At 43.1% G+C, this 23788-nt stretch overlaps 1 protein-coding gene across 1 annotated transcript in view; it reads right to left on the reverse strand.

Moving 5' to 3' along the window:
* gpc6a (glypican 6a) overlaps window positions 1-23788 on the reverse strand; it is a 123401-nt gene that overhangs the window by 37460 nt on the left and 62153 nt on the right. The window contains exon 4 of the mRNA XM_062527509.1: window positions 14201-14366. Coding sequence (XP_062383493.1) covers window positions 14201-14366 — 166 coding nt within the window. The remainder of the gene's footprint in view (window positions 1-14200; window positions 14367-23788) is intronic.

Consider the following 23788-nt stretch of genomic DNA (forward strand, 5'->3'; position numbering starts at 1 on the left):
ACTCCGGATAGGATGGCGGTATTGATCCGAGGGCGAGCGCCCGGTAAAAAGAGGAGGGGTAAAAAAAAGTATTTGATCTTTTCATTAGCTCCTGTCTCGTCTCTCTGCCGAGAGATTACTGAGCCCGCAGGTGCCCGCGGAGGAGAAGAACATAGCCTCTGTGTTTTATTACGCCGCAGCAGCGGAAGGGGTGAGAGAGAAGGACTCGAGTGTCAATTAGTGGGCAAGAGAGTAAGGTAGAGCAAAGCTTCGGGTGAGTGAACCTCCACAGGGCACGGGCACACAAAATGGAACGGCGTGCCGTTCGCTCACACAGATAGCGCAATTAAAAAATCGGCGAGCTGTCTTCAGATGTTGAGCCACAGCAGACATCAATCAGTTGGAAGCAAACTCAATGAGGAGAACCTTGGTGGAAGTAAAAGAAGAGGGGGAAAAAAAAGGAGAAACTATCTTGCGTTGTATACGAGGCCACATAGGAAAGAACATAAACTAGGAAAGAACACATTGAGTGTCTTGAGTGAAATACACAAGGCCTTTACCTCAGACCAAGACCCCAATCTCAGGAAGGCTATTCTTTTTTTAAGACGCTGCATTGTGTAAAACAGCAAGGATGTCCTGTCCGATTTAAAAGCTGTCGAGTGAAACATTTTCAGGACAATGTTACGTTCCCATGAATGTCTGCCTTAAACTCCAAAATAAATGCACAAAGCAGTTTCTTTCTTTTCAGTCAAGCGCCTAACTTTTGTGTCCATTTTAAGTGAAATAGTCCTTCTGCTCAGCTGATGTATTCGAGTAAATCCCTTGCTCGAACAGCCCTCAGCTGTAAACATCCACCTTTTATCTAAGCGGGTACGGCTGAATCATTTTTGCAAAACTGTTCCTTGGACTACGCTGAAATAAAACATCACTCTATCTGATTTCATGCCAACAGTCTCGGAGATGCAATAGGATTTGGCATATGATTGTAATACGATCTGACATCTATCACTTTTCTTTTTTTTACATGACTAACCTTCCATTTGCAGTTACACTGCAACACCTAGATGCTTCTTGTATTGTTAGTCAACTAAAACAAACAAGCAAATATCCCCACACACTGAATCCTTCTTATGTGCTAGTAAACTTTCTTTAAAATGTCCTTGTATTCAAAAGAGAAAAGTAATGATGAGAATTAGTAATGAAAATAGTAATTTCAGAGCAAAGCAGAGACTTGTGTAATACATGTGTGTATACTGTATATAGATGACTTGCCTGAGAATAATGTGCGTAAATGCAGCTGTAGCTGTGCCCTAGTAGACTCTCCACTGCCAGCCTCTGCTTGGCCCCCGCTGCCTTTGAAGAGCACTTCTGTTTGTTTACACTGGGGCTTCAAATTGCCCGTGATGCTTGGTTAGATTTCCATCAGGAGCCGGCTGGAGGTCAGAGCATGGGGGGGCTGACCTGGGGCTTCTGCACCACCAGACTCCAAGTCCTCTCTCTCTATTTCTCTCTCTCTATCTGTATCTCTCTTTGTCTCTCTTAGGCTATCTCACTCATTTTCTCTCTCTTTGTCTCTCTAAGCCTCACTCATTCATTCTCTCTCTCTCTCTCACACTCTCTCTTTCTCTCCCCCTCTCAGAAGACAGATCAGTTGGGCAGAGCTCTCTCAGGTGATATGGCGGCTCACACATAAGCATACACACACACACACACACACAAAGAAGAAAGAGAGAGTGAGAGAGAGAAAGAGGGAGAGAGAGAAAGGGAGAGAGAGAGTGAGAGGGAGATTCTGGTTTCTCCTACCAAGCTGTCGAGGCTAAAACCCTGAGTTGAGTGGGAAATGTCTCGGGCTGGAGGAATGAATATTTTATTAGAGTGGTACATGAGACAACTGTGGGAGGGGGGGTAGGGGGGTTGGGGTAGGGGTAGGGATGTAGCTGGGGTGGGGAGGGGGCAGATGGGGCGGATGGTTGGGTGGGCAGCGATAGATTTAGAGGTTATTTCCTGTAGCTTAAACACACTTTGTCAGTGAAAATTTGTATGCGGTGAAAGCCATGCTATGAAGCAGAAGGTCGTGGATTAATTATGTTGTTTTAATGGGCTTCCTCCCCACTCGTTTATCATGTGTGTCAAAGAATGAATCACAGACTGTAAAATGTCTCAATAAGGATTTGAAAATAGCCTTCAAAGTGCTCCAAGTGCTTGGCTCCTTTGTCTGCCGTGGATCTTTAATTATCGAAAGCTCGAATCATTAGTGTCCGTTGAACAAGTTTTCTCCCCCTCTCCACTCTCTCCTGATTACAGTGCCGTGCGTTATGAAATAATATTTGTCACGACAACTGCAACAAACGGTCACAATGGATTTGTCAATAGCTGTCATCTGGTGGATGCTTCCAATCACATGCAATTATGCAGCGACACATTACAGAGGGTCTACACGTCGTCCCCTGTCAGGTTAACACAAGAAGGGTCAACCTGGGACACAACGCACGAAACACATCTCTTTTCCGCCTGTAAGGGAACCAGAGCCTGGAGGCGGTGTGCCCTGCCACTCTGTGGATTGATGGCTTTCATTTACTCCTTCGGCGAAATCTCCGAACTGCGCTGCTGATCACCAATTGCTTATATGTTTGCTTTCGCCAACGAGGTGGAATTGTTTTGTATTTATTTATTTATTTATTTATTTACATCAGCAAGAGTGCGAGGCTCCGAAGGGAGTAGGCCCCGATCGAATTCCTCAGGGCAGATTCTGGTTTATGAGGTTTGAACAAGCTATTTTCAAATCTCCTGACTCATTTGCCACCGCTAGGCAATAAAGCTGTGGCACATGAGTCAGTAGTGCAGGGAGGGGGGGGAAAAACACTGGAAGTCAACACTCTACCAGCCCTGGAGGTAAACAACTTGTTTTGATTCCCCCCCCCCCTTCTTTTTTCCCCCCTGGGGGATGAGAAAGTGAAGACAAACTGATTTTGATTTTCAGTTTTCTTTCTCAATTAATATTGAGCAAACTGTGCTCGCATCATTGACAAATAGGGCCTGTGGTGAGGAAACAGCTGTCCTATGACACATGCCTCTCACTGTCTGGGATATTAATGGGGCTTCTGAGAACTCTGACAGAGTACGTGTGTGTGTCTGTCTGTGTGTGTGTGAGAGAGAGAGTGAGAGAGAGAGTGTGTGTGTGTGTGTATGTGTGAGAGAGAGTTAGATGTACAGGTAATAGGCTGGAGGTATGGCTGTAAAACTAACACTCTGACTAAAGCACACAAGTGGTGTCAAAGAGTCTCTTTATAGGCCGTCTGCAGCAAAAACACTGGGATCTTGTTCTGCCTTCCCTGTTATGGCTGAACCTTGCCAGACTCAAGGCTACGGCAGAGCTATTAGTCCCTGCTGCAATCTGACATGACAGTAATGTAAACAGTCAGTGGAAAGAATGCCCTGGGCAGTGAGAGACAGTCCACCTCGAAAAAAAAAAAGAAAACGCACCTTAACGAACATCTCTCAGGAGAAGCCAGTCCCTGTATTTCATTTATGTATCCGTGATGGGGGGGGGAGCGTGTATAGCAGGGATTGGGGTATATAATCATAATACCAACTGGAAAACATTCTTTTAAAAAACGAAAAAGAAAGAAAGAGAGAAGGAGAGAGAGAGAGAGAGAGAGAGAGAGAAAAAACGTTGACGGAGTGGAAGGGAGACGAGGCACTGCGGGAGACTAGGAGCTTTCTGTGGCAGCTGTGACAGTGACTTTTATGATGGGGGAGCTCAAACAGAAAAGGAAGCTGCGTGGAAATGACTATAAATGAATATGCGGGCCTGCAGTTTGATGTAGCTAAACACAATGGTTGCTTTTAACCACATTGTGAGGGCTGCTGCTTTTCAACGCTGCTTTTTTTTCCACGTGAATCATCAGCATCCTGCTTTAAAGGGGCTATGGTATCTTTTTTTACTCCTCTCTCATGTTGATATGATATAGATGTGGTCTGTAGTTATTTATGAGAAGACTTCTTAATGCAGAAGTTTCACAAAAGGAAACATGGTGGGTATGGGCACTGTCATCTAGTTTTGTACGAGTTAAAACACTGACTTCAAAAACCGACTTGAGGTTCCACGATTTCCAAAGAGAAAACACAAGCTGCGAAAAGAATGAAATAAAAATCTTCAACTAAGATATGCTTTGTGTTAGCGACTCTGACTTTCTACCAGCTTTAAAATATGCTAGTGTGTCTCCAGTAGTGTTCACTGCCGTTCAAGTTGTACTTGAGTTGGCCTGACGTCAGGCAGGTGCCAAACGAAGAAACTATTTGTATGAAGAAATTCAACCGTAACTCCCTAGATAGATTCACAACACAGTCCTGTTGGGCTCCAGACATCTAATGCCTTGAACTGAATATATAGGAGTTAGGGAGGTGCATCTCACAACTGCAATCACATGGATAGACTCTCTCTCATCTTCGACACTGGTTCGCATTTTAAAAACCTTTTTTTTTTTTAGAGGTGTCTAACTGTTTTACCCGGAAAAGGTAATAAAATGTTGCAGTAAGTCGGAGAGGACGTGATTTCTGGATATTAGTTGTGGTAGTCTCGCAGGATTACATGAGGAATGAGCGTGGGCTAGTCTGTTTGTTGTCAGTCCCTGCATTTTAAAAAGCTTGTGGGGGAGGCGTGATCCCTAAAGGAATAATTACTTGCTTAAAACTGTGAGCTGTCTTCATTAGGCACGGACCATTTAGGTCTGGCTTTGAAGGAAAAAACATAGAATAAACAAACAAACAAACAAACCGGAAAAAAACCACATAAAATAGGATCGAGATAATTGACACAAAAAGACATGAAATATCGGTTTATGGATGTTTATGTTTTCAAATCATACATAAAACAAAGCAACCAACTATAACAACAACTTATGAATCCTGTGTTTTATCCCATACAAAGGAAAAGGGCAGTTTAATTATGATATTTCTCTCTTTTTTTAAAATCAAACTGCAGGGGAAAAACACTAGACTTCTAGCAAAGAGATAACTCAGTCTGAAGGGATACTGTCATTAACACACTTGAAATGCATAGACTAAATCAGACTAAATCTCCTATCACACCTAGTATGTGACCTGCACCACATCTTATAACTGAGGTCAAGCTCTTATCACACACAATTAAGCTTTCCCATGATATAAAGGGTACCCATATCTGTCAAGTAATTTGACTGACACTCTGAAGTACAGACTAAAGTTGGAGCTATAAGAAATTGGCTAATGCTAGGCAAGTAACAATACTAAACTATGCTAAAGGTGTTGCTCAAGAAGACGCTAGAAGAAGTTGAATGTGACAATAAAAGATACATCCAGTTTGACCTTTAATAGCATTGCTAAAAAATGTATGAAGTGAAACGCTGTCCGAGAGAGACATTAGAACACTTTTAATTGCTCGCCAGTAAAAGGATTTGAGCAGTTAAACTCCATTTAGGCTTAATTTCCCATAACCCTCATATTAAAATGGCTATATTAGAGCTTTGCTGCCAAGCAGATATATCCTACAAATTAATTTCTCACTGTAGAATATGCCCCCTTGTCTTAATTGAAGCCAACTCTGGGCTGTGAAGGGCTGAAGATCCTAATTCGCTGGACTTTCGGACCATAATGGCTCAAGAGCTTTTCATAGTTGCCAACTCGGGAAGTGGATGTGTTGGCATGAACACTATCTCTGCACCCACCCACAGTCTCTGTTCATTAAAGGGACCCACTTTGGAGTGGATTTCCTAAGAAAAATGAAGCAAGTCTGTGCTGAAGCAATATAGTCCAATTGCTCATTACAGTTACAGCCAAATGTAAGCTGACACTGCTGTATCTGAGTCTGTATAGCTCAGTTGCAGAGCTGTAGTTTAAACTACAGAAGAAACTAGTTTGAAGTAAAGTGGTTAATGATGTCATGGAATATATGGGCAATGAGAAACAGTTTAGTTTAGTGCTATGTCTTGAGCTAGGACAGTTATAGGATCAAACCCAACAGACAAATGGAAAGATGATGGCCTATCAAATATTCATATTAGCCACACAAACAATGCTGGACTCCATCACGCTAAAAGTACTAATTAAGAGTCCATTACAACCATGCTGTGTAAGAATACATGGCCCTCGAAGTGATTCAAACTGAAGGGTTGTCAGACCTGATCTATTAGCGAGCAGATGCTCACCTGCTAGCCAAATCAGTTCACCTCCATGGATTCCAAAGGGCCTGATCTTTCATTGCACAAGGTATGCTATTTCATCTAGATTTTTCCATTCTATCCTGATACAGTATACAGTATAATACACAATTTCAAGGAGTCCATGGCAAAAGAAGGTACGTTAGGTGAGACTGTTTAGCAGTGTATTATCAGTGGGAGCAATGAGATTGACAAGCAATGTGTAAATGATATTACAGGCACAAAAATGCAATTAAACTCAAACTCAATAAATCAATTAATGTGAAAAAAGAGCTCAGCATGGAATTGCGTAGTTACAATATGCTTCATCTATAATCATCTTCATTTTTTAAACAACTTATTAGACCTTTAAAGCCAGCTGTGATATAATATTTTATATTAAAAAAACTCAATGCTGTCATAACAAAGACACAGATGCAGCATCTGGATAAGAACAAAAAATCAGTCACTCACACAGTCTTGACGGAAAGGTACAAGACATTCTCTTAAGTGTCGACTAAAAGAAAAAAAAATATGTGGGAGATGACACTTCAGAAATTGTCATGTTGAAAAATAGCCGCAAGTTGTCAACACTAGTTAGACAGTGACACATTGTCAAAAGCACATCCACGTAACAGTGAATACTATTTCAGACCAAAGCCACCACAAAGTCACACATTTTTTGTGAAAAGAAATTTACAAATAGTTATCACTGTACAACACTATGTTATGCGCACCCCATCATATCCCATCGCAAATCACCTAAGCGGGTTGTTTTCTAATGAGCTATTTTTTTGATAAAGTGGGCATCTGTACTCAAGCATACAGTATACAAGGAATGAGAGAAAAACAGCTGTGAGGGAGAGAAAGAGTGAGTGAGTGAGTGAGAGAGAGAGAGAGATAGAAAGAGAGAGATTCAGTAGTGAAGCAGTGTCACAACAGTCTTTTGGGAGTTTTCTCTACTTTCAAAAGAACAAAGTGGGAACACATCGCAACCAGTGAGTGGCCATGATCAAAGAGGTTTGATGGTTCTCTGCAAATCGCAGGTTTTTCAAAGCTGCATTGTGCGAGCGTGCTGTTCACCTCTTTCATCTGCTGTGGCCTTCCACAACGTGGTGGTGGGGAAAAAAATGCTGTTCTTTTATCCTGTTCTACATCGCTCCAAACAGTAGCTGGTCCAAAACAATGATGCTCTCAACACGCACAATGCCATGTGCTGTAAGCAGAGACACAAGAGGCTCGTCGCTCTAAGGTGTGTCACAACATACATTACACACTGAGCTGTGTTTGACAGTACCATCACTTGTGGTTTCATGTTTACTCCATTAAACCTCGCTTTGTGTGCAAATGCATGTGTGTTGGTGCTGGACCCCAGCCTTTCATCATCTCAGCCCAACTACATTATTTTGCAAACTCTTTAAGTTCATGTCAGGCTATGCAACCTACAGTATACAGCATATATACAGCATCTCAGGCATGAGCTGTGTCATGGGATTCAACAGGGAGCATGTCCGGTTACATATACCAGCTCAGTGATGCATGTGATGTATGTTTTTTTTTTTTTTTTTTTTTTTCTGATAATGGACGGCGTCAGTGCAGATGCCTTAGGAAATTATTTAAAATAGACCAGGATTCTGACAAAATATAACTTCAAGGCATGGATGCATCTAAAAAGGTTTTTAAAAAATATGCATTATCTTTACACCTTCAGCACTTCTATATGTATATCCACCAAAAAAGACAGAAAGGGAGTGAGTGAGAGAGAGAAAGAGAGAGAGCGAGAGATATGGTTAATGTAATCCTGTCAGCATAAGGGTTCAGGGCATGCCTACTTGCTTCAAAAAATTCCATCCAAAAATGGTCCCACAAGACAAACAAGCGACACCCACCGCCAATGTGCAATGGCGAGCAAGGGTGTTCACTCGAGGCTGTAAATAGATTCCCTGCCGCAAATCCCCTATTTTCTCCACAGCTCCTAATTTGCAGCATTCCTTGGTCATGCATACTTATCTCCAACCAGAAAAAAAAACAATAACACAACCATGGAGAATTATGGAGAGTTCCTCCCGAGGTATCGGAGCCTTACAAACCCAATTCATCAAAACTACATCAGCTCGAGATGAGCAGAGGTGTTTTTTTTTTTTCGTTTATTACACATGGAAACTGACTCCGGGCTCGTGAGTCATAAGTCTCGGCGTCTTCGTCTTTCGATAGCGCACACAATAATACTTGAAAGTGAGAGTCGTCCCTCCCACATACCCGCCTGATAAGCAGACTAAACAACCCCTGTCTGTGTGCGCCCGGTGCGACTCGAGGGGGGGAGAGAGAAGGAAGCACAGAGAACAGGGCGAGGTGAATGGGCGACATCATTTCTAGCAGACAGAGAGAGAGAGAGCGGAGAGAAAAAGTAACTCATCCTTCGCCGCCCCATACCTTTGTGGCAGACGGAGGGGAGCACAGTATCGGGCTTGCACCTGTCAGTGCTGTCACGGGTGCCATCAGTGACTCAATCATCTCAAAGAAGCACCTCTGACAAATACACAAGCCGGCGACGCCGCCGCCAAGAAAAGAACAAGAGGCTTTCGGATCGACCTGAGCGCTAGTGACATGGAAGAGGAGAGGAGAGGAGAGGAGAGACAATCACCCCCACGCTCGTGATGCCAGACGAAGCAGTGCGAAGTGGGACGTGCTTTTAAATGCCTCCCTTATCGCTCACATAACCACAAAGGGTCAGGGTTCAGAGCTAATGCAGAATGGCCTCTCTGGGCTAAATAGCATTAGAGAACAGACAGCGTGCGTCATCTCTTCTGTCTATTCATTTGAAATGTGGAAAATTCATTTAAAATGTTTTAAAAATCAAATGAGAAATTTACCATTTCTACCGTAATTTCCCGACTATTAGCCGCGGCTTATACATTGATTTTGCAAAATTTCTTCAGCTATGAGATTAATACAGGGGGGCAGTTAATATTGCGGTTTACATGCGGCAAATTACTGTAAGCAAACACAGTTCAAAGATTGGTATACTGATGTTATATGTACGACATATGCTTTAAAATGAAGGTTGTAAATACATGGATGCACTAACTGCAATGAAGCAAAATTAATACTAAAGAGTCAATACTTCAACCACAACTATGTTAATTTAATTCCCCACAAGTCATTGCCCATCTCATCAAAATAAATAGGCCTACAAAGTTTTATTTAATTAGCCATAGGAGGCTAATTATGAAACAGACTATGTTGCGGAGTATAATGCATTGCAAAAGTGTTTATTTCTCAGGTCTCACTGAAAGTCCTTTACTTAGGGCAGGGAATATTATTGACTCCAGATTTCATGAATCACAAGGTTGTGGTGAGATCCTTTTACACAGGGAGATGAGCTGTGCAATTAAAAAGAAATGAGCAAATAAAATCAATGAGATCGGTTACACTGTGGTGACAAAGGACTCAACAAAGGACAACATGGTCCTACATCTTAATTAGCTTTTATAATAAGCACTATGTAATGACTTAAAGGTACAGCTTATTATATCTCATTGGAAGCACGTTTGTAATAATGGCTCATACTTCCAAATATAGAGAATTTATAAAGAGTATATCTAGATATGCATATATTGCTGTCGGAGTGTCGCTGGATTCCATTTGTGTGTCTCTATACTGCCATGGCATTTTGACTTTAAGGAATATAGATGTACAATTAATCTTATCCACAGAATGCATCAAAGAAATCCAACTGGTCGTGCCCCGCCCCCCACACTGGAGATAGGGCCGATGCATCCAGGGCCATGAAATCTGCCAGTGTTGTGATTGAAGTCAGACAGAATTACTGATAGAAATATCTTTAGTGACAGCAGCAGATGAGTGATAAGCCAGCTGGGTGATAAGAAGGCTAGAAATCCAATGTGTTTGTGTGGGTGTGTGTGCACGTGTGTGTGTGGGTGTGTGTGTGTGTGTCTCTCTGTGTGTGTGTGTGTGTGTGTGTGTGTGTGTGTGTGTGTGTGTGCATGCGTATTAAAATGTACCTTGCATGCTACCTCGACAGACTGAGTCTGAAAAACATCCATCTGATTGATGGTATCATTCAATGCCTGCAAAATCTAAGAAAAATGTCATTGGTTATAGGTGAAAATAAGACACGTAAGTATTAAAAATGTGATACTGTATGTATGTGTTAAAAAAACAGTATTTGTGAAAATGATTGAACCCTTCTTATACAGTATTCATACCATAAACCTTGGAATGTCCCTAAACACATGCTACTGGTATGTGCTGCAACTAGCTACTTTTTAATATTTTCTATATCTTATCATTATGTTTAGCTAACATGTTAAGTGACATCGTAAGAGTTCATCTCTGTGCCATACGGCCATACGAAATGTGAAAGATTCATTTGGATAAGACACACTCAGGTCCATTAGCCACAGGAAGCATTACTCATGAGGGATTTGCAAAATGGCCCGGCTCGTTTAAAAGCATGGGATCATCTCTCCTATCACAAGTCCTCGTCAGATATCTGCCACGTCCCACGACCTCTCTCTCTCTCTCTCTCTCTCTCTCTCTCTCTCTTTCTCTCTCTCTCTCTCTCTCTCTCTCTCTCTCTCTCTCTCTCTCTCTCTCTCTCATTTGCAGGCCTGCGTTCGGCCGCGCACAATCCTCTCATGCGTTGCTAACAAGGCCTGCCTCGGTCAGCAGGGACACGCTAGCACGCTAGCACCCGTGCTCAAAGATTCACTCGGCCACTTGGGGGTTTGTGAATACACTTTAAAAGGCTGCGAGGAGCAGATGTGTGGGTGTGTGTGTAAGGCTGGACAGCTTGCACATACATTATCTAATTGATCTAAATATGTGCCAGCACTTAAAATGCCATGCGAAATCAGCAAGCATGCAGGTGGGATTTTCTGCTTCATATCAAGCAACGGCGCAGGCTGGGTCTAACTGTTATACTGCATCACTCTCACGCATAGGAGTATTAAAGACCCACGTCCATGTCGGTCTTTACCCAAAGAGGCCGCTTTTATTGGGAAAAATATGCCGCTGTGAATGTTAAAGCTATGACAACTTCCACCACTTTCAAAGAGATGTTATTTCTTCTTTCTTTGCCATGGGTGAAATTTATGTATGAAAATCGTCACCATGAGGTAATGACAACAAATAAAGTTCGAAGTCGACGGACAGCCAAGACCATAAAAGGGGGATAAGGAAAAAGAACAGTGCCCTTGGTTTCAAACACTGATGTCACTTACTTCACGTCAAATCAGTAATATTTCCATCCACATCTTTTTTTTATTGGTTTTGCCTAAGGACATTAGTGGAATGAATAAACATACTGTGAACACAGTGAATTACCACAAATCTCAGCTGTAACAGGCTACACCAGACTTCTGGACTATGCACTTCTGGACATACTAGACTTCTGCCGCGTCCGACCTTAGTCCAAAGGTAGCAACACCAGCTTTCGCTGCAACCCGAGAATGACCAGTGTCAGGATTCTGCTGTCTCCTCTCCCCCTGCGTGCCATCCCCCTTTTGTAATTCTGTACAGCAGACACCAAGCCTTCATGCAAAGCCTAACACATGGGCGCCGATGTACGGCCGCTGAATATGATTTTATCCGTCCAGACAGTTCTGGCCCGAAGGCCTTGCCTTTGGCTCTATCTGAGTCTGTGAGACGCTCCAGGCACGTCGCGAGACTGCACGAGGGAGTGAGGACGCTCCTTTGGGTAACTGACAGAGTCAGACTAAGCCCAAGCAGCATGATGAAGAACACATTCCCCCTGTTCTCCCCAGCTCTGGCGAGTTCTCCAGAAAGTCTCAAACATCACCGACACGTGTACTGTACACAAGCTATTATCGTCATCTCTTCCTCTCTCTCCCCCATCAATCCATCTCTCTCTCTCTCTCTTTCTCTCATTCTGTCTGTGCATTTGTTCATCCGTACTGCGTAACCATTTTCAACTAACAGTATTTTTTTTTTGAAGCATGCATGATACAACTTGTGAAATGAAAAAATGGGAGGCCACTGCCTTAGTTTCACCGTGCTTTAGTCAAGTTTTTGGTTCTGAAGTAGAATTAGGCCCTGGGGAGCTGTAGATGTAGGAGTCCGTTATCTGGAAGTTGTTACTCGTCTCTAAACCCTTATAAATCCACTGAGAAGAGAGATGGTGTCATGAATCCTTCATGTAGAGAACAGTCACAGAGGGGGAGACTTGCAGTCTTTGGCTACGTGCTAACACATATCCTCCCTGTTTCTTGCTATCAATATGTGGAACAAACAAAAATGGTTCACTGTAATATTAACATGCACTGTAGTTCAGTGCTTAAGCATTAATCCTGCAGTCTAAGACCAATCATGATACACTTTGAGGAGGACATCATACATTAACATAAATTGTTAGGATACTGTAGTGTGTCACTCACTCTTGTGCACAAATTGGACATTTTATTGTTGAGAGGATAAATATCTGACAGAGAAAGGGAGTGCAGAGGTGAGATGATCTCAGTGAACTTGATTACAGAGATTTGCCAGGGCAATACTGACTTGCACAACAATCCTCTCTTGAGCCATTGCTTACTGTATGTGGAAGTTGTACAATACCATGGAATTATCAAATACCAATGGGAAGAAAGCAGATGTACAGATTGGTCATTGCTGAGAATTTCTGAGAAATTATTCAATGCCTTCTCTTTCCACCTTCCCTCTCCTGTAGCATTTGATCAGTGCTTGTTTTATGTTGACAACTTAAAATCAAGTCTAATCTATACTTAAATGTCCATATGACATTTAAGCTGATGTGATATAATTCAATGTGAGCATAGGTTTGCTTTTAGATATTGTAATTGTCTGACTACTAGTGCAATATTTCCAAACATCTGATTGGGCCATTTCAACACATACTGTATAAGGAAAAGCCATATAAGGACATGTATGACAATCCGACTGTCAACTGCCCCATAAAGGGAAGGAATGTCCCCACTGATCCAATCAAATGCAGTTTCCTAGAGGATATTCAGAAACAAAGAGCACCTGCATTGGCGTATTCAAATACAGATGAAAGGGGAAAAATGGATTCTCCACAAGAGCTAATTGACCTATGACAGCAGAGAAACCAAGTCAATATCTTTTTGTTGCTGCTCCATATGCTGATTGAAAACGGGAAGCTTGGCAAATGAGTCTGAAATGTCAACATGGCAAAGCATACAACTATCTGTCTGCTTGCTATTCTTCTCAGATAATACAGCTTGTGAGGTGGGACAAAAGGTTTGACAAAATTATACGTTGCTGAAAATAAATGACACATATTTTTAAACACACAGTTCGATGGCTTAGGATGGACAATTCAATACTAACAACAGTGTTGAATGGAGGTGTTTGCTTACTTGTGTTCTAGGTTAACCCATAAGGAAAGCACAGTCTACCATTGGACTTTTGTTTTCTCAAAACATCTCAAAACCTGTCTGCCTAGATGAGGATGACATCATGTCTCTTGACAAACTCTTTGAAAGTATGACTTCCTGTTTTGACAAGCTGATAACTTTAAAAATCTGAAATCTCTGGCAAACTCAAGTCGGCTTCAACTCCTGCATGAATCACTGACAAACCTTGTCCAACACAAGACCATCACAACTTGAGTTTGGCAAATATTCTCGATGGTAAAAAATCAACCTAAAATTGCAAATATTATGCTGCGGTAGCACACCCTAAATGCAAAAATAATTCCCAACTGATTAAAACAAAATCCAGCAACTGCATTAACACTCACCATGCCACAAACATCTACCTCTACCTCTTCAGCCTTGAGAAAAGATGTGGAGTGCTAAACATATCGAGACCATCATCAGTGCAACGTGTTCTTGGTCTGAATGTAACCGAAAATGGCAAGACTTATGTCTCTTAGCCTCGGCAAGATGTGGTTTTCAAGTTCTTCTTTGATTGAGCAAAGCATCTGGCACCTACAAAGCCGCCAGTTCCGTGATTTCACATACTTCCTATGCCAAATCAATTACCTCCTGGGAGACACATAAATAAAAAAGAAAACATCTTACCGATGAATAAGTTCCACTCTGGGTCCAAGTCGGCCTGATTGGCCAGGCAGCCCTTGATGACGTTCTGGCAGTAGTTGCCGCAGGGCTTCAGGTCGGGCAGTCCTCCGCAGTACGGGCAGTACAGCATCCGTGTGAGAGCCTTAGAGCAGCCTGGCGACACGTTCACCTATAAACAACAACATCTCATACCGTCAAGATAAAGTAGATCTCGGGAGTTCAGAACACTAGAGCATTATAGAGGTAACTGGCAATGTAATAATGGCCAACCAGAGTATATGAATTCATGCAGTAAACATAATTTCCTTTCTCTGCCTTGAATTTGAAGATTAATGCATTACCACAACTTCATAGGTGGCTTTCCAAGTTTGATAATAGGCAAAGTTGTAAAAGTAAGTCTAGACAAATGTCGTGAGTGTTGAAATTGCAACTGCATTCACATAGTCAAAAACAGAGTCTAGAATCAGTCAAAAAGTGACAGACTAAAGTAAATTGAGTCCTCAGAATGTAATTACAATTAACATTTAGAAGGACAAAGGCCTGGGGTGTTCTGTGCAAAACTATGCAGGTGGAGAAAAATACCTGCCTTCTTAGGATTTTAAATTTGGATGGACTTGAGAGAGGAGACTGCAAACAGCTTGTGAAAAATGCAATTTTCAGTTGCATTTCATTAAAAGAGAGTCATTTCATCCAAACGGTGGGATACCTGAGATGCATTCTAAGTAGGAGAGCGTACACCTGAACAGGCACACACCACCAAACACCCTTACAGTCCTAGACTAGAGGAGATCTCAATGCTGCTGCAACACTGTTATCACCTCGCCCGACCTGGTGTTTGAAAACAACAGTATTCTCACGTGTGTTCACACGTCAGCTGAGGAGGAATACCCCCTCTCCCCTCCTCTCCTCTCCTTCCTCCCCCCCTGTGAAACATCTGGTAATTGGACGTCAGCTTGTGTCTTTATGCTTGACTTCAATCAGTGCTGTCCGCTCTGCTCTTGACCGCACCCCACACACACACACACACACACACACACACACACACACACACACACATGCATACACGTAAGCAGCAGGGCTCAGCTCAGCCGAGTCGAGCCAAGCCACGCCACGCCATGCAGTGCCGGGGTGAGACGCCTATCGTGACCGAGAGAGCGTACAACGGAGAATCTAAAACATCAGGCCACCGCTCACCGAAAGGAGCGTGACTCATGCATGTCAAGGAGGACCGGGCCCCAACAAGACATTGAATTGGAACTGACAGACCTCCCCCCCCCCCCCCCCCCCGTTAGCAGACTAGAAGAAGACCAATCTGAGCCTGCTGTCGATGCACACAGTCTATAGATACATTAGGATAGATGTCTAGCAAATTACGACGAGCGAATTCAGCCGCCACGAATGAGCTTGGTGTTTTGTTGCGTACATTTTTTCCCTCGGATATACAGAAGGGAGCGGTACTAGACATCCCTTCCTTTTTTATCACAGGAAAATGTGTCGGCATCTTCAGTGCTGGCGAGCCCCATGCAGCATCAAGCCTTCCTCCAAGAGCTGTTTAGAACAGTTGGGATCAAACAAAGCTGTTCTGACACATGCAATTTAGCAGGCGTATCAGACGCAACCTCACAGGGGGCTTTGAAGATGATGTACTGGAGATGTCATCTCGGCATGCCATACCCCCAAAAAAACGTGTGTACTGGCAATTTGTTCCCAACAGGCAACAAGTAGAGGCAACACGGCAGATCTGAAACCACCCCCCTCCATTCCCCTATTCCATGCCTCTGAATTGGAAAGTGTGTGTTCCGAATAAATAAGCCTTTTTGATTGTGTATCATGATTGCTTGCATTGCTTGCACAATATTGCAAAATCACAACATTTAAGTTAGTAGCTTCCCAAAGCTTAGGAGACCAACAGATATTCATAGCCCTGAGAAATGTTTTTCCTGAGTGTGAGGAATATAGAATAATTTTCTCCTCTGTATGAGATACAGAGGCCATTTTTTTCCGCAGGCTTTGTGTCGTCTTTCTCTCAGTTAATAGCTGTACTTCAAAGGACTACAAGCACAGCATTTATTCAGAACACACAACAGTAGAAAACAAAAACTAAAATATTATTTGTTTACATTCACCAACCATACTTCATATTTGTTGTGCTTGTATCTCTTTGAAATAAAGCTGTTTGTGCTTGGTTAGGCCATTCCAGGCTCTGCAATTCCATACACATATTTAATCCCTACAAAACAAACGACACTGTATACAATAATGTCAAGCTAAAAACAATACATTGCACTGTCAGAGCTGTGAAGCAGGCTTATTATTCCAACACCAAATGTACACATGAACCAGAACAAAAAGCAAACAAGAGCCCAGTAGCAATAAATAAATACATATAAAAGTAAATACAAAAATCAGCAAACACATGTTACAGAGCCATGAACACTGTGTGGTAGACTATCGAAAGGCCCCACCACATTAATTTAATTTAAAAACTAACAAGAAGACAAATCATGCCCTGAGGGGGACTATGTTGTTCAAAAACTTTGGTTTCAAGTCTCTTATTCAAGTCTGAGCGTGGAAAGGTCTGGCTGAGTATCTCACTGACTCGCCTCAATATCAATGAGACAGGCTCCTTTAAAAACCATACAGGTTTAGCACTCTATCAAATATCTATATCAGTAAACATATGGAGGAATGGGCAATAATGTCAGACACTGTCTGGATGTGTTCTCAATCTTTACATCATACTGTATACTGTATGGCGTTATGAAATATTGTAACCAACTATTAATCAATGATTAATACCGGTAAACTGACACAGCACAACAATCTATAAAAATGGAAACTGCATTTAATGGTAATTTATTTCAGTTCATATGGTTTTCATACAGTGGTGTCCATAATGGTTCAAAACAAACGTCTCAGACAGCTCAGCTATTATCGGTGTGCGTGCGTGTGTGTGTGTGTGTGTGTGTGTGTGTGTGTGTGTGTGTGTGTGTGTGTGTGTGTGTGTGTGTGTGTGTGTGTGTGTGTGTGTGTGTGTGTGTGTGTGTGTGTGTGTGTTATAAATAAATCAGATGATAACTGCGATTCAGATATATTTCTCGTTTTACCCCTGGATCGCTGGGCTCCAGTAATCACATCATCTGAGTTTTTAATAATAGATGCAATCTTCTGGGTGTAACTGTACAGTCTAAAATGCACATCATCTCCTATTGCTCACCAAAACTATTCATTACACTCGGCCGACACACACACTTCTGTTGGGATATTACAGTTAAGCAGATAACTCACACATCAGGAATAATAAATCGTCATAGTTTCCCCATATATATGGTAAGGGCCTATCATTCTATAAACTGACTTTAAAGGATAATAGTTAAAAAAAAACTCCTACAGTGATGCATGTTAAATGGTTTGTAAAATGAATATACAGTATTCCCTCCTCATGAGTAATGCATGCATATGTCCCTTTCTGACAATTATATGTGACTCTGAAAAGCAGGTTGTTGATGTGGGGGGCTCACTGATTATGTCATATATTCCTTGGCATCTCTATTGAGTTACTGGTTCCTCAAGAAGGACTTCAGAAGGACAGAAGGAGTTACCTCATTATTTTCAAAAGCCACTTCTGAATGACTGAGAAGGATTAAGTGCTGTTGGAGTGCCACGAACCTTAAATGGCACAAGACAGAGCTACCTAAAAGCGCACGCTATAATACCCGCTTTAACATCCCTCGAACGTGACACTCTTGGCATGATGCGAGGAATATCCACAAGCCAGCCTGAGCATAATCCCAAACTATTCCGACAGGTAATGGAATCCAGTTTGACAAGAGGAAATCTGGGAGACTCAAAGACACAACCATAACAAAATAAGAGGGAGGCTTGAAGTGCAGGAAACTGGAGAACTCGAAATGTGTCAGCTTTAATATAATGCAATCATAAAAATTGCTTGACATTGTTCCGCTTCTCCTGTACTTTATTATTTCTTTTTTTTTTCAAAACAATCCAAGGAAAGATGAACAGAACGCACAAAATGGGCACTGAAAAAAGACTGGGCAATATCCACCATCTGTAGGGGTGGCTCTACGCCAAAAATCAGCCAGTGCATCCTGGGGTTAGCCAATTAGCAGCGGATAAAGGGCTTTTCATATTTTGGATGGGGGGGGAAGAAGTCATTGCCAGAACACACCCACTCTTCTTAGATGGGGTGAAAGGAAGAATATGGGGAAATGTGTGGAAATTGTTTTTGATTGTTGCATTAGTTGAGATTGATTGTTCTTTGCGCCAGGGGATATCTCCCTAATTGCCTTTGTCAGTGTCTGTGAAGCAGTTTTAGAAATACAGCAATTCCAAATCCATAACCATGGCCTTTGAAAAAGTCACTTGTGCAATTTCATTTCCAAGTCATATTGAACTGCACATAACATTTGCAGCCACTGTCACAAACTATAAAATTAGTTTAGAGCATTAACTTACAATAAAAAAATAACACTAATTAAATCTGGCTCAGTGTTTTCATATCATCTGTGTCAGGTCCAAAGTTTCACATACACTGGCCGTATCTTCATTCATAAAAAGTGTCACACACTCCTCCAGGCTCTGTTTTGTTTTCGGAAGAGTGCTGTAAACAGCAGCCCCTGGGGGGATGCAACTGCAGTTGGACAAATGTGTTAAATACAGTACTTATTAAATGCTAACTTTCAGCATGCCCATAACATACTATTATAAGGAGCATAGAGCATATCAAATCTTCATTTGGTGCCATTCCAGTTTTATATTCACATGGTAACCATCAAAATTAATCATTAAAGTGAAAAAAAAGTTCACCTATGGCATGAAAGACAAGTAAAGTGGTAAAGAACAAGTAACTACAGTACTGTACATGATGAAGGGCAAAGCCCCAAAAGCCATTCCAGGAGGAGGGCATTTACCATCTGCTAATGCACTCTTGATGTGTGAGCAAACGGCCTCATCTCCCCCAGTCAGCTAGCAGTACATCATTACATGCAGTCATCTCGATCATTTCCCCATCGCGCTAACTAGCGTTAGCGGCAGTGCGGGACATCCAGCCAGCTATATGGCCATCAGTGCATGACTGCTCTAATTGAGTGCTGCTTTAATACATTAGCCAGCGCGCTGCATGCTGCATGCTGGTAAAGGGGGGAGCGCTAACGCAACCCCCTCCGGCAGTGGCCCGGATGCGGAACGGAGGTGGGGCAGAGGGGGGGTGCGAGAGCGAGCGCTGCCAGCGCCGAGCCTCCGCACAGCTACTTCTCATACAGAACACACACACGACGGAGCACTTAGCAGGTAATATAGACAAGAGCAGGGCTGCCATTCGCTATGCTCTACTGACACAGATCATGGTCTATTGGCATAGTTTATTGCAGTTGAGGCTGCCAGTGTTTAGCGCTGCGGCATGTCTTCCAAGGACAAGGCTAGGACGCAGGTTTGGTTCATGGGGTCGATCCCTTCATGAATTAGTCCTACCGTGGTGCTAACAATGGGACCATGGACTGTCTGCAGCAAAGTGATATTTCCAACGACTTCCCATTAACAACTAGGCCAGAGGGTGTTATTTGCAAAGACATCCTGCATTCTCCTCGTCTGATTCAGAGGGCCTATCCTATTTTTAAAAAAAGCACGGCATTATAGCATTTAACAAAAATGTGTCCTGCATTGACCTAAATTACAGCTAACTTCCTAATGTTAAGGTTACGGCTGAAATAAAGAACCACACATTAATTAAAGGAAGGCCTTAATATAGTGTTGCTCCTGTGGGAAATAAGATTTAATAGAATTTCAGGCAGTCTTAAAGGACAATTGCATAATGCGTTTTTTAAATCTATAATTAGCCGGGCCAAACATGTAACACAACGTCTTTCCTCCACGTCAGTTATAACGCAGGCTGTCTTCTCAGGGGACTAATGGATCTTCTGAACGTTTGGCGCTTCTAACTGAAGTGTGTTTGAATCTTTGACCCATTCCATGGGTGAGCTCTGGAACAGTATGCTTGTGCTTTGCCAGGCTGTCTGTGATATTTGCAAAGACAGACTATTACCCCTTCCATCCTTTATTAAAAAAAAGAGACAACTGTATCTGGGGAACGATGAAAACTTGTGGATTTTGCTGCACTGAATTTAGAAAGTAGTGAGTGAGTAGTGCTGTATGAAAATCCCTCAGACTTACTGTCTCCATTTCTCTCTCTCTCTCTCTCTCTCTCTCTCTCTCTCTCTGCCTGAGCTTTTTGGAGTATGCACGGACTTTACATATTTCACTGAAAGGCGGATCAGAAAGACCATCACAGCATGCCGAGAGGGGTGTCAGTTAGCATCGAATTCAAAGAAAAGGGCCCGTTCAGCTGACACGGACCGCAGAAGGCAACCAGAGCCGGGCCGCGCCGCGCCGAAGCTGACACTCCTGGCTCGGCTGGCACATGCTCCGGGCTCCGGGCCGAGGGCCGGCAGACGCGGCGTCAGCTCCCTGGGCCCGCGGCCCTCTGGCAGGCTGGCGGAGCGGAGTGCAGCGCGGCGGCGGAGGCCACGCTCGTGATTTAGCGTGACAAGCGGCGGGCTAAAAGCCGGACTAAGCTACCGCTGCGCCAGTAGCGCGGCGCGCCGGTGTCACATCAGAGCTGCGCTGCGCTGGCTTTTCCCCCCCTTACCCCCCGGTGGTTAAAAGTGTACTGGAGAGATCGCGCTGCCTCCACCGCCCACACACACACACACACACACACACACACACACACACACACACACACACACACACACACACACACACACACACACACAAGGATATACAGTATGCTTGTACAAACACACACACACACACACACACACACACACAAACACACACTCTCTCTCTCTCACACGCACACATATACACACACAAACACTCTCACCCTCACTGACATACACATATACACAAACAGTCTCACGCCCTGACACATATACACACACACACACACACACACAACGTTTTTTCCTGCACTGACACCACCAAACTGTTAACTGAAGCGTCTGCTAGATAAATACCTCATGGATAAATACCCTGCAGGATCAAAGTGCCGACTCCTGCCACCTACACCACTGCGACTGGGGCCTCCAGCCCGGTATAAATGTCATGGGTGGATTAGGGCCACCCTGGGTGCCAGCAAAGCCCAGGACGTAGTGTCACTACACGGGCGCTGACAACTGGCCCCCGAGCCCCTCGTTAAATAAAGATGTGCCCCCCGTCCCGCCCTCTATATTTGGGACAAGCTCTGGCTCCAGCAAAATGCTGGACAGACACGGTGTACTCATACCACTAACAAGCTGGGGAGAGGGCATTAATTAATGGGGTTGTTGCGGTCATTGCAGTGACCTGTCCTGCCTTACTTTAGCTTAAAGGGAAATGTTATGGTTTCATGTTTAAGATTCATAGATCATAGTCTAATAAAAGAGCTGGTGTGTACCGATACGTGCTCACTGCTCACCTTCTTGTTGGCTCATGTCTGCATTGTGTAGTGAACTGGATCGTTTGATGCACAGGAAAGGTTAACAAGGCATCATTCTGTCCATTCGAGCGTTGCACATCAAGACTTCATCAGTCAAAATATGCCAAACTGATTTAAGACTGAACGACTTGGGCAAGTTTCTCATTTCTCTCCTCAGTTTTAACAGAGCAACTACTCAGTATCACTCACTATCATACAGACACAGCACACTCTCGATATGACCGCAGTCATCAGGTTGGGCCGATACTGTGTCTCTTTGGCTCCAACGCTGCTACAGCCACTGCTACGGCGAGGTGCCATCAACGTGACCGCACCTTCCAGAACACTCACACTGACAAGAATCAGCGTTTGTGCTGCAGCCTAAGGGGCCTTTGGAAAAAAAAAAAACACATCTGTGAAATGAATAAATGGAACATATACCCTCCATTAGATGCTGAGCTGGTGAGGGTGCCGCAGTTGAGTGTGATAGCATGTTTGTTGCTGAGGCGACTGTTCCCTGCTTCCGTGGCTATTTTGCGCTCCATCAGATTTCATTACAGTGTTAATGACAAAATAACAGCAACTCTTTTTATGGGTCAAAGGCTCGGCAGGAAGACTTTGACATCTATCGACTAAATAGAAATTCAGGGCTGAACCGCACAGACCCAGTGACACCGGTTATTTTGTGATTAGTGGCTAGTTACTCTGCCACATTAGATCCTATTCAGATTTCAGAGTTTCAATTTCCCCCCTTGATGTAAGATTTCCTGTATAGGGTTACTGGGTTCGCAGATTTGAGCATGGATGGGATCTGGAGAAACTAGAGATGCACATATCCACTGAGCCGTGACTGACCTCCCTTCAGTGCTCATAACGCTGTGGTTAGTCAGTTTGTCTCAGTCACTATGGACATTGCAGGTCAAACCTCTGATTTCAGATCTGTAAGGGCAATCAGCTACACATATATTGCAATGATATCAACAGGTCGTTTTTACTGCAGCAGGCCGTCGGGTCTAGTCCAAATGTGCATTTTTGTGGTCCTTTTCAAAAGTACAACTTCACATAGCACATGACATCGATAATCCCTGGCTTTTTTTAAGTACTGCACTGTGCATGATATTTTATCCGAGGCAAATGGTCACCATAATCCCAGAGTGAGAGAGATTTTCCATTTCTCAATCCCTGGAAAATGACAAAATGATGGAGATGGAGACTTAATCCCATTTCTGAGGTAATTTCATCTGTTTGTCTTTGATGAATATCTGTCCCCCCCCCCCACCCTCATCATCTTCTTCAATTACGCATTAATTTACTATATACTACTGAGATTCCTTTCCTTTCAAAAAATGAATTTGTTTCTAACTATTTTAACTTGCAACAATCCTGTTAGACAAACAACATGTGCCATCATTTTGAATGTGAAAGCTTGAACCATTTTAGGGCAGTTCCACCTAAAAAACATGGTCATAATTTACATCCGTACCAAAGCGTTATGAGCCACAGTTGTGTTTCAAGTATCCGTGTAGCTGAGGCGTGGAACCATGTTTCTCCAGTTAATTTGGAAAAGCATTGCTTCCCATTAAAGTGGACTACAGTAAGAGCTCATTTCCTGTACAGGGTTTTGCCCGTCGTGCACGTCGTGGGCGTGTGTGTGTGTGTGTGTGTGTGTGTGTAAGCCCATTTCCCACGGGGGGACCTTTTCCATGCGCCCTTTTAAATGCTTTGCCATTTTCTGTCTCATGTTCGTGACAAGCGGTCCAAGTGGAGCAAGCACCTGTGCAAATAACCACGTCCCTATAGCACGGGCCGTGCGCTGGGCTCGAGCGCCGCTCGGTTTTACAGAAAGGTGTGGACGCTCTGTCTAGAGCCCATTAAAGCGCTTTGATAGAATCCAGATTTTGTTCTCTTTGGAACTTGTCACGGTGTTCTAATTGAGTGCATTCCGTTTGTCATACTTGAAGGAAAAAAAAAAAAAAAACGTTTTAACTGGGGCCATTTGCATGACGCATATTTCTCTCTCATGACTGCAGTTCTATGGCCAAACATAGCATAACATACCTTCTGAAATCTCCTTTCAGATGAGACATTTTCAGCACTCCTCATGTCACAAAGGTGAC

The sequence above is a fragment of the Sardina pilchardus genome, chromosome 23 (genome assembly GCF_963854185.1).
Source record: "Sardina pilchardus chromosome 23, fSarPil1.1, whole genome shotgun sequence".
NCBI classification, from domain to species: domain Eukaryota; kingdom Metazoa; phylum Chordata; class Actinopteri; order Clupeiformes; family Clupeidae; genus Sardina; species Sardina pilchardus.